The 13,048-nt window shown below is 62.7% G+C and overlaps 1 protein-coding gene across 4 annotated transcripts; it reads left to right on the forward strand.

Moving 5' to 3' along the window:
* The first annotated feature begins 337 nt into the window (after positions 1–337).
* DEF8 (differentially expressed in FDCP 8 homolog) lies at positions 338–12,773 on the forward strand. Of its 4 annotated transcripts, none has more exons than XM_005308191.5 (12): positions 338–425; positions 2,846–2,971; positions 3,862–3,959; positions 4,179–4,328; positions 4,668–4,809; positions 5,222–5,386; positions 6,133–6,260; positions 6,822–6,935; positions 7,254–7,334; positions 8,177–8,317; positions 8,838–8,947; positions 9,632–12,773. In XM_005308191.5, the coding sequence occupies exons 2-12, from the start codon at positions 2,857–2,859 to the stop codon at positions 9,732–9,734; spliced, it is 1,347 nt and encodes a 448-aa protein (XP_005308248.1). In that variant the 5' UTR covers positions 338–425; positions 2,846–2,856; the 3' UTR covers positions 9,735–12,773. The 4 variants fall into 4 exon arrangements, with proteins under 4 accessions (XP_005308248.1, XP_042707998.1, XP_065423460.1 ...); XM_042852064.2 differs by having other exon boundaries at positions 7,257–7,334; positions 9,632–9,887; XM_065567388.1 differs by having other exon boundaries at positions 352–476; positions 2,763–2,971; positions 7,257–7,334.
* The last annotated feature ends 275 nt before the right edge of the window (positions 12,774–13,048 follow it).

Raw genomic sequence — 13,048 nt, forward strand, 5'->3', positions numbered from 1 at the left:
GGACAAGCGCTGAGGAAGCGTTGTTCTAAGTCAGCCATAAGGATGTTGGCATATTGTGGGGCCATGCGGGTACCCATAGCAGTGCCGCTGACTTGAAGCTACACATTGTCCCCAAATGTGAAACAGTTGTGGGTGAGGACAAGTCACAAAGTTCAGCCACCAGGTTGGGCATGTAACTAGTTCACAAAACTGGGGGCGGGGGGTCCCCGCGAGGGAAGCCCGAGCCGGTGGCTGGGCCCGTCCCGTCCCCCCCCCTGCGGGCTCTGCTGGGGCGGGGCAGCGGCTGGGGCGCGCGGTCCGCCCGGCCTGCGGGGGCAGCAGCGGCCCCTCCGCCGCCTTCTGCGGCTGCGCCCCCAGCGCCCGAGCTCGCTACAATGTAGCAGGGGCAGCTGGGGTGCGCTGCGGACCCGGCGGGCCATGAGCAGGTGAGGGCCGAGCCGAGCCGAGCCGAGCCTGGCCCCGCCGCAGCGGAGCGGGCTGTGCCCGGGCGGGGTCCCCGGGGCGGTGCCCCCTGCCCGTCCCGGCAGCGTCCCGCCCGGAGCTGCGGGGTCCCGTCCCCCCGGCCGAGGTTGGGGGGTCGCCTCCAGCCCCCTCACCCCTAGTGCTGCAGCCTCCCAAACGTGGGGTCTTCTGTGGCGGCTCGGGCCGAGCCTGGCCCTGGGCAGCTCGGGAGCGGTCGCTGCTGTCCCCTGGGGCGGGGGGGCTGCAGCGTGTTCAAGGCCCACTTGTCACTTTCCTGCGTGGGGACGGGAAGAGGCGCGCGTGGCTCTAGCCTCGGGATCAGCCCCCGTGACCCCGAGAAACCGGCCAGGGAGGGGGAGGGGTTCTGCCGAATGCCCCAGGCCCAGGCATCCTTCCAGCCGCCTGCCCCCAGACTAGGGCAGCAGGGAATAGGAGGGGCTGCCCTGTGCCCCAGCCCAGGGGGCCACAGGTGGGGCGGCCTGGGGATTCTGGGGTGCCCATCACCATGGCATTTAGGCACCAGGTTCTGCAATATTTCTAGGCCACTGCAGAAATCTGCATCCTGCCCCTAGCTCTGGTTGGGTGACACTTGGTGAGTCCCTTTCCCCTCTCTGGTCTCCCATCTATAAAACGCCCTTTCTCATGGCAGGCCGTAGAGCATTCTTGCTGTGGGTGCAATGTTCTTGTGCTGTGAAGCCCTATATAAACACAGAGCATGTTTATCAGCCCACTCTGGCCATGGGAGCTCTGGGGGCAGGTGGGAGGGAGGGGCAGTAACTTGGTGGTGGTTTTAGTTGGGTGTGCGGATAGCACCACCGCTCCAGTTTTGTCACAGCAGCACAGCGATCCTTTTAAAAATCCCACACAGGAAACTGTCAAAACCCGGCTACATTCACTGTGAGTAAAGCGCCCAGCCCAGCATTGAAATCCCACCCTGGCTGCCAACCTGGCTTTGAGTGACAATTGGCTTTAGGCACCACTGTTGGTGTTTTTCAATAGCGTCTATTGAAGGGCCTAAAATGCTTTATTTGGGGCCTAAATCTAGCTGGTGTGTGCATTGGAATGGAGCTGCCTAGTCTCTACGGTGGGACTGCAACTTCAAAACACACCTGTTGTAAACCAAATTCCTTCCCCAGGCTGCTAATGAAGTGTGGATTTTTGAAAGTGGAAGTAGCAAATAATGTATCCCTGCCCTTAGCAAGGTTCTGCTTCCTCTGTGCTCATCTCTGGCATTGCACAATGAAACTCCGTCTCCCTCGGGTCTGGGTGCTGATTTGTTTGGGTGTCGATGCCAGGGGAATGGTTTAGAAAAATAACTGCTCACTCTTGAGTTTTGAATAGAGACACGTGTTTCTGTGTGCGTCATGGGTTTGGGAAACGCTCGTGTGTGGCTGTCTGTTTGGTTACAGCATTACAATTAGAGGCCAGACTGATCCTGACAGTGTGTCTTCATTAAATGGGATCAGAAATGGTTTCTGGAAATTAAGCAGCTATTTCAACATAACTTCAGGGAAAGCAGTTTTGTTGTGTGACTAAGGGCTTGTCTGCAGCGTAGTCGCTCGCTCCAGTTGCTGTCGGCAGGGTCAGTCCACCTCCCCGAGAGGCAGGAGCTAGGTCAATGGAAGAATTCTTCTGTCAGCCCAGCACTCTCCACGCCGGGGCCTTCCTCAGCGTAGCTTTGTCGCGCGGGGGGTGGATTTTTTCCCCCTGAGAGGTCGACTCGGAGACATCAGTCTTTGGAGTGTAGACCTGGCCGTCGGAAGAAGCCTGACTGTGTGGGGAGGGCACTGGACTGGGACTTGGGAGTGGGGTTTAATTCTTGGCCTGTGGGACCCTGGCCCAGTCACTTCATGTCTCTGTGCCTCAGTTCCCCACCTGTAACCATGTCGGTCTGCTCCTCAGGGCAGGGGCCCTTGCGAGGTGTGTGTCCTGTGTGTAGCACAATGAGCACTGTCAGCACACGTTTGTAGAGTGCCATTGGTAGTAGTAACTCCAGGTGGCCGGAGCTGGGGCGCGTGCTGTAATGATGGGGTGCCACGTGCCGGGCTCTCAGGTGTCTGGCGGACTTGGTTGGAAGCTGTTCTGGCGACACAGGTAGGTGGAGAGACTGGTTTTTCTACCTCCTCCGCTGTGGAGCACAAACCGCACAGTGTGTGAGCGGCGTGGGGTGATACGGCTCGGTAGTGGCTGGGAAAAATGATCCATCGATTCCAGTTTTAAGTGGAAGCTGGCTGGGCCGGGCTGGGCTGTGGGAGGGAAGGATCAGGCATTGCCAGCTCTAGCCTGTTCCCCTGCTCTAGTGTCACAGGCAGAGAGGGGTGAGCACCTGGGGCAGGTGCCGTGCCCTGGCGCGGGCTCCCCTCACCTCTGCGTGGTCCGGCAGGTTGGCCTGCTATGGAATGTGATGAGAAGCTGCTCCGGTTCCGACAGGCCCACCTCAACCCCTTCAACAAGCAGCCGGGGCAAGGCCAGCATGACCAGGAGGCTGGGGACGACCTTTCTTGTCGAGGTTAGTGTGGGGTTCCCTCGCCCACGCCTACCTGCTGCTGGGGAGCAGGCAGTGACCAGGGGCTGGCACTGGCCAAGGGAGCTCTGAGAGCCACAACCAAAGGGGTGGGGGCCCCCTCTAACCCCAGTCATCCCCCACCGGATCCCTGCAAGCCAATTTCCTGCCCAGTCCCTGGGCTGCCAGAGACGTAAGTGCCATTGTCTGGGAGGCTTCCCCCACACCCTGGAGGTGGGGGGGGAGGACACTAGATTCTCCCAGCATAAGGGGGTTGTGGACCAGGTGACCTCCTCACACTGGGCAGACTGCCAGAAAGGCAGCCGGGGCTCTAGCGACTCCTGGTTCTAACCCCGGCTCGTCCACCCGCTGGCTGCGTGGCCAGGTGACTCGTGCCTGGAAGCTGTGAAGCTCTGAGCACGGGCAGATCTTGCACAGGCCGCAGCTGGTCACTCTTTGGGGCAGGGAGGCTGCGAAGTGAGACGGGAAAGCGCTTTCCCAGCATGTCTGGAGGCTGAGCGTGGGGGCTGTGTGGGGGAGGGGGGAGTGGGCATCTCCGAACCCACCCGTGTCCTGCTGTGGGGTGTTCAGTTGGGAAGGTCTGTGCAGGGGCAGCCCTCGAGTGACACCTCTCCTGTGTCCCCAGGATTTGGGGTGTGCTCCTGGGAGGGGCCGCTAAGTGCTGCTGCTCCTGGGGCCTCGTGCCCAGAGCCGCCCCCACGCCCAGTGCCCCTCACCATTCAGTGCTGTGGGGCTTCCAGGGGCACCGGTGCCCATGTTCTGCAGGGGGTGAGCCTGGCGCTTGCCCTGCAGCTGGGCTGAGACCATCTCGTGGGGGTGGTGCGGGGTGTCTCCCTGCTCTCCCTTCCCTCTCCATATGTCTCTGCTTGTTGCAGACTCGCTGCTGGGGCTGTCCCACGGGGACCCCGGGTTCCAGTGCTCAGAGCGCGTGATGGACTTGGGGCTGGCGGAGGACCACTTCTCCCGCCCTGTGGTGAGTGACTGCGCGGGGGGTGGCTGGGGCACACGAGTCTCCCGGGGGCGGCTGGGTGAAGGTTGGGGCTGGCAGGCGTCTGGAGGAGCTGTGGTGCGGCGTTGATTGGCCCAGCAGGGGCAGCCCGGGAAGTCTCTGTGCCCGGGGTGCGGAAGGGCACCGTGCCTGGGCTCAGCGGGACAGCGCTGCTCACCAGCGTTGCCCGTCTCTTGCCTGCAGGGCTTGTTCCTGGCCTCCGACATCCAGCAGCTGCGGCAAGCGATCGAGGAGTGCAAGCAGGTGATCCTGGAGCTCCCTGAGCACTCGGAGAGGCAGAAAGACGCGGTGGTGAGGCTCATCCACCTGCGCCTGAAACTCCAGGAGCTGAAGGTGTGGCCGGGGGCTGGGCACGGGGTGGGGGCTGCGGCCAGCTAGTGGCTCTGTTGGCTGAGGCCTCGGCTGTGTGGGCACAGAGCAGCCCACCCAGGTAGCAAAGGGCAGGATCCCCCGCCCTGTGCCAGGTGCCTGGACCTTCCTGCTGACTTGCCAACGAGGGCCCTGGCAGCGCTGAGCAGGATTCTGAGGTTCCGCAGCCCGGGCAGGGAGCGGGGGCCCCACCCCGGGGTGTTGGCAGCGGTGCCCGCAGGAGGCGATGGCCTGGCTCTCGGTGCAAAGGAGGCGAATGTCTCTCAGGCTCAGCCCCGCTCTGGCCGTCTGTCTCCGCTGCAGGACCCCAGCGAAGACGAGCCCAACATCCGGGTGCTCCTGGAACATCGCTTCTACAAGGAGAAGAGTAAGAGCGTCAAGCAGACGTGTGACAAGTGCAACGCCATCATCTGGGGCCTGATTCAGACCTGGTACACCTGCACAGGTGAGCACCAGCCCTGTCAAGGCAGCACCTCCCTGCTCCCCAGCCCTGGGGCAGGACGAAGGCTTGTTCTCCTTCCCGGCGGCGCTGATCCCCTGGAGCTCAGCCAAAGCTGCAGGGCAGACAGGAGGCGGCAGAGCCCCCGGGCCGGACGGGTGCCTCTGCCGGTCACCTGGGTCCTGCCGCAGACTCCTGATGGCATAAATGCCCAGTCGCTTCTCCGCTGCCACCCGCTCTGCTCTGAGCCTTTCCCCGCCATGCAGGATGGCCTGTCTCCTGCAGGGCTGGGCCAGTTCTGAGTGTCGTGGGAGTGTTGGCAAGGAGCCTGGGTGCTCCCCAGCCGGGTCAGGCTGAAGCAAGGGGAAGGCCAGGCCGGGCGGGTGACTCCTGGGTCTCTGTGCCATGTCCTCCCCAGGGTGTTACTATCGCTGTCACAGCAAGTGCCTGAACCTCATCACCAAGCCCTGCGTGAGGTCCAAGGTCAGCCACCAGGCCGAGTACGAGCTGAGCATCTGCCCCGAGACAGGCCTGGACAGCCAGGATTACCGCTGTGCCGAGTGCCGGGCGCCCATCTCCCTCCGTAAGTGCCACCCGCGCGGGAGAGGACGCTGGGGCTGAGGCGTGACCAGGGATCGCCGTTAACCTTCGCAGTTACCAGCCTGCGTGCGCCGGGACCGGGGACCTTCCCGCTCATCTGAAGCAGAGCTCCGTTAGCAGGAGGGGGGCGATCCCTGTGGCCAACACGTCAGTGGGGTCACCCTGGCGTGTGTGTGAGCAGGCTGGAGCACAGAGCACGGAGGGAGCGGAGCTCGGCTGGGGTTAGATCTCGGGAGTTCCTGGCTCCCAGGCCTGCGCTTAGCCCACTCTCGGCATCCCTGGGGTGGGGGTTCTGCAGGGGTGTGGCCAGAGGTTGCTCTGGGTATATGGAGTGAAGGGAGCATGGGCTGAGCACAGGGAGTGGGAGATGACAGCAGAGATACGGGCAGAGGCCTTGGCATCAGGACACGTGGAGTCTGGTCTTGGCGCTGCCCTGACTCACCGTGTGCTCATGGGTGAGTCACTTCCCCTCTCCGAGCCTCAGTTTCCCAAGTGCAGAACAGGGCCGGTGACACTCGCCCAGCCTCCCGAGCACAGGGCTTGGCACACGCTTGAAGTGTTGGGAGGCTCTGCAGCCTCACGGCTAAGGGGAGCAGCAGGCACTGCCCTGGCAGGTGAGAGCAGAGACCCCTGCTGGGTCTGGAATGGGTTGGGACGGGGGACCTGGCAGGGCTGGGGCCCTGGGGCTGTTCCTGGCATGATGGGGTGATGGCCCCGTGTCCCATGCAGGGGGTGTGCCCAGCGAGGCCAGGCAGTGCGACTACACCGGCCTGTACTACTGTGGTAACTGCCACTGGAACGACCTGGCCATCATCCCGGCCCGCGTCATCCACAACTGGGACTTCGAACCCCGCAAGGTGAGCAGGCCGATGGGGCGGCCCCGTGGGCAGGGCGGGAGGTGACGCTAGGGGACACTGAGGCTCAGCTACCCTGGGCCGAGCCAGGGCACAGGCTGGGGGGTGGGACACGGAGCCTTTCACCCTGGGCCAGCGGCGTCCGCTCCAGCCCCGGCTGGCGGAGACCGAAGCTAGTTCCTGTCTGCACCTGGTGGCCCCGGGATGTGAGCCCGGGGCCTGCAGGGCTCATTTAAAGACGGGACCAGCCCTAGGAGCCCCGTGAGAGACGGGGTCCGTGTACAGCGCAGGAGTCGGGCTGGCTTTCTCAGATGTGTCAGCACAGCAGGGCCCTGGCCCTTTCCTTTCCCGGAGTGGGCTGCAGACCCCCTCCCAGGCCCTACCAGAACAGCTGGTCAGTATGGAGGGGCCGCGCCCAGCAGCTCCCCTAACCCCCTCTGTGCTAATCACGGGGGCCTGCAGGGCCCCTCCCTGAACCATGTGCTGTTATTTACACCCCCCACTGCCCCTGGGGTGGGGTTAATAACGGGGTTAATAACAGGGCGCTCTGTTCTCCGGGCCCAGGTCTCCCGCTGCAGCATGCGGTACCTTGCCCTGATGGTGTCGCGGCCGGTGCTCAAGCTGCGGGAAATCAACCCCCTTCTCTTTAACTACGTGGAGGAGCTGGTGGAGATCCGGGTAAGTGCCTGCGTCCGCTGGGGGCTCGTGCCCCTGGTTCTAAGGGCTGGGGTCCCGTCCCCAGACTGGCTTGTGAGCGTGTGGGGGAGTTCCATGGGGCTTCCAGCTCTGGGCTGGGCCGGGAGCAGCTCCCAGGCATGCCCCCTTCGCTCTGTGTTGCACGTGCTCCCCCGACTTCTCCCCCCTAGACACTGGGCCAGGGGGCAGATTATCCCACACCTGCTACTGCAGGGCCCTTTCGCGTCCCTGGGAGGTGTCCGGTTGCGTTTGGACAGGAGGCTGGGCAGGCCCTATTTCCTGAGCCCCGTCTCCCCGCAGAAGCTGCGCCAGGATATCCTGCTCATGAAGCCCTACTTCATCACCTGCAAAGAGGCCATGGAGGCTCGTCTGCTGCTTCAGGTGCGGGGGTGTCTGCACGGGGAGGGGCTGCTGTGCGAGCGAGTGTGCTGGGATGGGGAGGGAGCTGAACCCCTGAGCGCATGAAGCCGTTTGTGCCCCTGCCCGGCAGGGTACAGATCTTCCACCTGTGCCCAGCTGGTGGAACGGGCCGTGACTGGGCCGCTCCAGCCCAGAAGGTGACACCTGAGAGGCGTGGCACTGCCCACCTGCTGGGGGTGAGAGATCCTTAATCCATCCCTGTCGGGATCAGCTCCACCTTGTGGTTTCCTGAGGGTAGAGGAGCTGTGGGGTCAGCGTCACACGGGCCAAGCCCAGAATCCACGGACGCGATTCTCCCAGTCCCGAACCTCTGGTGCCTGGGGCTGCTGCGGAGACCCCTCTCTGTCGTGCTCCCGTGTGGGGATCTGCGACCCCCCCGAGGTGGCGCACAGCAGTGGGTTCCGTGGACTCTCTCCGGGACAGGAGCCATGTGCAGGGGGAGGACGAGGGAGGCTGTGGAGGAGGGGGCTGGGTCCGATGGCCGTCGCTAGCCCAGGCGATGGTCTGGGTGGCCTGTATCTCAATCGCCCTGTGTCCTCGGTGGAACGTCAGCTCCTGTAGCTGCCTGCCCTGAGCCCCGGAAGACTCGGGCTGCTGGGGACGAGCCCCGGGCCGGGGAGGAAGGGCACGTTGAACCCCAGTGCGTGATGATGGTTCAGCCACAGGGTAAAGCGGAGAGCTCTTGGCCAGGGCTTAGTTGGACTCTGCTCCCTGTCTAAGCCCCAGCTGGGGAAGGCTCCTTGGCGGGTGGGGGCAGGCAGGTGGCTGGGGAGCGTCATGGTCTGACGATTCTTCCCCTGCAGCTGCAGGACCGGCAGCACTTCGTGGAGAACGACGAGATGTACTCGCTGCAGGACCTGGTCGACATCCAGGCTGGGCGCCTCAGCTGCTCCTTAACGGAGATCCACACCCTCTTTGCCAAGCACATCAAGCTGGACTGCGAGGTGGGGCTGGGTGGCTGACCCATCCCCTGGGGATCAGCTGTCTGAGGGGCCGGAAACCCCCACTCCAGCCTGGCCTCCCTGGATGTTTGCAAAGTCTCTAATTTCTGCATCTTCATTGTTAGACAAATGCTTGTGTCTAAACCCCTCCCCTAGCAAACAGGGGAGGTGGGGGGGCCAGGCCCTGCCCTCCCCCAGTAACAACCCTAGGACGACAGAGCTGGTAGGGAGCGGGCGTGCAGTGGGAGGAATTCCTCCTTTTGAGTCAGGGCTGCGTGGGGGGCGGCGCCATTGCCACTGCCCTGGTGTATTTGAGCCCCCGCAGGTAGCGGAGGTGGGGATGGGGCACACAGGATTGGGAGAGCAGGGCCTGGAAGCACTCGGGCCCCAGGGCTCTGACACCCCAGTGTGCAATCTGCTGGAGCCAGCAGCTCCATGGGGGGGCCTGGATCCCAGTACTGGTGGGGAGGGGGAAGGGCCCACGTGCTGCACAGGGCTCAGCGATCTTCACTCTTGTCTCCAGCGGTGCCAGGCGAAGGGCTTTGTGTGTGAGCTCTGCAAAGAAGGGGACGTGCTCTTCCCGTTCGACAGCCACACGTCGGTGTGCACGGACTGCTCTGCTGTCTTCCACAGGTGGGTGGGGAGGAGCCTGGGGCCGCATGTCAGCCCCCACGGCGTCCTGTGCCAGCCCCGGCTGGGAGCATGGGGCCTAGTCAGGGCGAGCAGGGAGAGCTCTGTGCTGGGGGAGCCCCAAGATATGCAGGACTGTGAAATGAGCCGGACGCGGAGCCAGACCCCACGGTGCCCTCAGGTGGCACTGCAAGGAACCGGCACTGGGCTGACCCTGCCTCTGGCCTAACCTGGCACTAGCCCCTGGGGAGGTGAAGCTGCTGGCTGAGATCCTGCTCTCTGCTGGGCAGTGCCTGGGGTGCTGCCCGTGCACTTGGCCCAGCGATGACCGTGGCTGGCCAGTCGGTTCACGTGCAGTTGGGTGAAGCGGGTCCCGAGTGTGGCACCTTGGACCTCTCCAGTGCTGGGGTGGGGGAGGATGGGGCGGGGCTGGGCTGCCTGGAGGAGCTGGCTTGCTCCCTGCCATGCTGCCCTCTCCTGTGGGTCTGCACCTGTCTGCTGGCAGCCATGCTCTCTGTAAGGGCACTGCGGGTGGCTCCCACAGCTGGGGGGGCACTGGCTGTGAATTCTAGGGGGAATGCAGCTCCTTGCCAGCAGAAGCGCCCGGCGAGGCTGCAGGGCTGGCCTGAGCCCCACGCTCCTGACAGCAGGGCCAATGGGTGTAACCTTCCTCCTCCTCACTTCCAGGGACTGCTACTATGACAACTCAACGACGTGCCCCAGGTGTGCCCGGCTCAGCCTGAGGAAGCAGTCGCTCTTCCGAGGCCCCAGTGCGGAGGAGCAGGCCTAGGGTCCCCCAGTGCACCAAAGAACATTGGAGAGAACTGGGCGTTCCAGAGGGGCGCGGCTGCAGCGCTGGGGCTGCAAGATCTGAACTAGCCGCCACTGGGGGCGGCCCCCGGGCCAGGGAGCGAGATGTCGCCCAGGCCCGAAGGAGTGCTTTGCCCTGGGACTCTGGGACCAGCCCAGCACGCTGCCTGTTGCTGGGGGGCAGCTCAGCGGGTTCTGAACCCAGCTCTGAAAACGCCTGTGCTTGGGGGCAGTGGCGTTCCGGGCTCTGCCGCTTGCAGGTGATTTGCCCCCGGCCTGTGCTGAGTGTTGAGTTCCCTCCTGCAGGTGCTTGCTGGCCGGGCCGAGAGGAGGGAGGTGGCTGTGGTAAGGAAGAGCTGCTGTGTGCAGCAGTCCGTTCTCCTCCCACGCTGATCACGGCTCTAACTCCTCCTTTGGAGAAGCCCATTTCTAACGCTGCCTCTGCGCCCCAGCAAGCCCCTCCTAGCATGGTCCGGCATGCCAGCCTCCATTGGCGTTCCAGCACTCCCTCTGCCAGCTGCTCGGTGCTCTCCGGTTGGTGCATTCGCGTCTAAAGGGCCGCGTTGGTCTCTGACTGGCCGGGCTGGCTTCGGGCGTGGGCTCAGGGAGCCTCCCCTTGAGGTGTCTGGCCGTGGCCCTGCTGGCGAGGGGCCTGTGTGCAAGGAGTGTGAGACTCAGGCTGGTCCCTTAGGGACACGTGTCCACATCATGTCCCTGTCCTCACCGGCATTACTCAGCCCCGGCTGGGCCGGGCCATCGAGCTGGCACGTCCCAGTCCTGTCCACGGGCTCTGCAGGGCCGGAGTGAGGCCCAGAGGCTGGGCTGGTGGAACGGTTCGCGCTCGGTTCCCAGCCTCGCTAGGCTGATCTGGCTGGCCTCCCCTGGAGCCGGAGCCCTTGGGGCACGCCTTCTGCTGAGGGAGGACGCGAATGCCGTGGGCTGCAGGCTGGAGCGTGTTGCTTCTTGCTCAAAGCCTGCCAGCGCCTGGTGCGGGCTCCCTCCAGCTCCCCGTGAATGCGGGCGGCACCTCTTTGGCTGTTTAAAGAGAGACGCTTGCAGAAATGAGTTTAGGGCTGAAGTAGAGCTGCTCCTTACATGGACTTTCCCAGGACCCTCCTGTGCCGTTCAGAGGCCAGGGCCTCAGGTTGGAGTCGAGCTGCTTTAGTCTTGTATTCGTTTCCGTGCCCAGCCCGGCAGTGCCCAGAGCAGTGCCAGCATCTCCTCGGTGCTGGGAGCGTAGGGCTTGCCGTCAGCGTGGGACGGGAGCACCTGCTGGCTCCATACACTGACTGCTGCAGGAGCTAAGAGAGGCACCGGCCTCCCGCGCCACCAGAGGGATCCAAACCTGGCCCTTACACACACATGTAAGTGACCCGGCTGCCAGCCTGCGGCTCCCGCAGTGCAACTGCCGCTCTCTCTCGCCAGGGACAGGACAGGCAGGAGACGTTCAGAGTCATCCCTTTAAATAAAAAAGTACCTGGGATGGACCCCTCAAGGCTTGAACTCTAAGCCAGCCCCGTGCCCCCAGGTACGGCCTGGAATTTAAAAGTGCACCGGGGAGGGAGGGTCCGGCTGCTTTACGCAGGGTGTTTGGGTGGAAGAGAGAGCACCAGGGCCTCCCACCCCCTGCCTCACCCGTCTTGCTGCTGCTGTTACTGGGATACACTGGTGGGGGGCTAGGAGCTAGCTGGGGGCCGTCTCCCCATGCTGCAATCCCACCTCCCCACTGCAGGGCAGACGGGTTTTCAGCAAGCAGAACCAAGGACTCGAGGCTGCTGGGCCCGGCCAGGGAGGGACGCAGGCTTTGGGCAGTGACCGTGACAGAGCTCTGGGGGGTAGCTACGGGATGAGCACTAATCCTTTAGTCTTCCTTTTTCTACAGCTGGGGGAGCAGGGCTGTGGGCTCTGTGCAGGGCCGAGCCCCTCCGTCCCAGGGGAAGTGGGAACTAGCAGGCTTTGTTCTAATCGCTTTTCCTCTTGTCGGTTCCGCCCCAGCCGGTCTGTGGGGCTCTCGCACCACCGGGGGAGGGGCTGTGTACGAAACGCCCTGGATAGCAAGTGAAACACACGCTACCTGTTTGTAACCCGATTTCCCAGAGGATGCGTTTCAGCTGCTGGGCCACTTCCACTCCCTTTGGATAAGGGACTTGCTTCTAGTCCCAGTGCTAAGGGCAGGCTGAAGCCAGCAGAGGCCCTGAGCTATTGCTTAGAGCTGGAGTCCAATTAAAGGGGGCTGGAATGGAAACACCACCTCTGCTGAACGGGGTGTGGGCAGTCAGACCCCTCTGGGAACCGAGATGGGCCAGAGGTAGCACCCCCACCCCCTGAGCCAATGTAGTGTGGGGCGGGCCATTATTGCCAGGTCCCAACTGCCTCTGACCTCTTCCTCCGCTTGGATCATAGTGTTTGCTATTAGCAAACGCTGGGATTGTTACTGGGCTTCTGTTAACCCCCACGCTCAGTTTTCACTTGCTCATTTCATTTCTTTCTCAGTAGTTCTCCACGGATGAAACTTCTCCTTCCCCCTGACCGCATCCCGCCCCCAGGACTGTTACACATTGAAACCCTCCCACTTCACACTGGCATGAACTCAGCCTCTGGTTCCCCTCTGCAGTGCGGATGTTGGATACTCTGGGTTTGGTGTAGTTGTCATGGCCCAAGCCTTTAAACTCTAACTCCCTTTTCGAGGGTTTGTAACTTTCACCTGCTAGGCTGAAACGTCCCCGTCCTGGGCTCTGACCAGAGGCGAGCACTTGGAGAAAGGGTCCGTGACAGCAGCTCTGCCTCTCCGGAGAAAGCTGGCCCTTGTCTCTTAGTGAAAATGAACCACCGCGTGTCTGGGACGCTCCTCAAAAAGTGAGCTGCTGCCTCAACCTTCTCTTAATGGTTTTATGTTTAACGGCTAGTCCGCCAGGGCGGGTGTGCAACAATGCGTGAACACTAGCGTGAGCACTTTAATTTCTGTACAGACGTGTATGTTGGTTCTGTTTGAGTAGAAATAACAAACCTTGCTACAGAATCATTGTTTACCCTGTAAGTCCCTGACTTTTTCTTGGTTTCTAGAAACACTTTGTTTGCCTGTGTGGGTGAGAGATTCAGATGGCAGGCTCCAGGCAGGCAGGGGGGAGGATCGTTGTGAAGCTGAGGTGAGGCGGTGGTGGTTTTTTTAAGTTTAGTTCTTAATCTTGCAATGACAAAGTCTTAAGAGGAAAGCGTTCTCCCGGCCGCCCTCCCCCCAGTTCAGAGGGCAGGACTAGCAGCGCGAGGGTGTTTTACACCCCTGCCCAGTCACCA

This window comes from Chrysemys picta, chromosome 14 (assembly GCF_011386835.1).
Source record: "Chrysemys picta bellii isolate R12L10 chromosome 14, ASM1138683v2, whole genome shotgun sequence".
Classification (NCBI taxonomy): domain Eukaryota; kingdom Metazoa; phylum Chordata; order Testudines; family Emydidae; genus Chrysemys; species Chrysemys picta.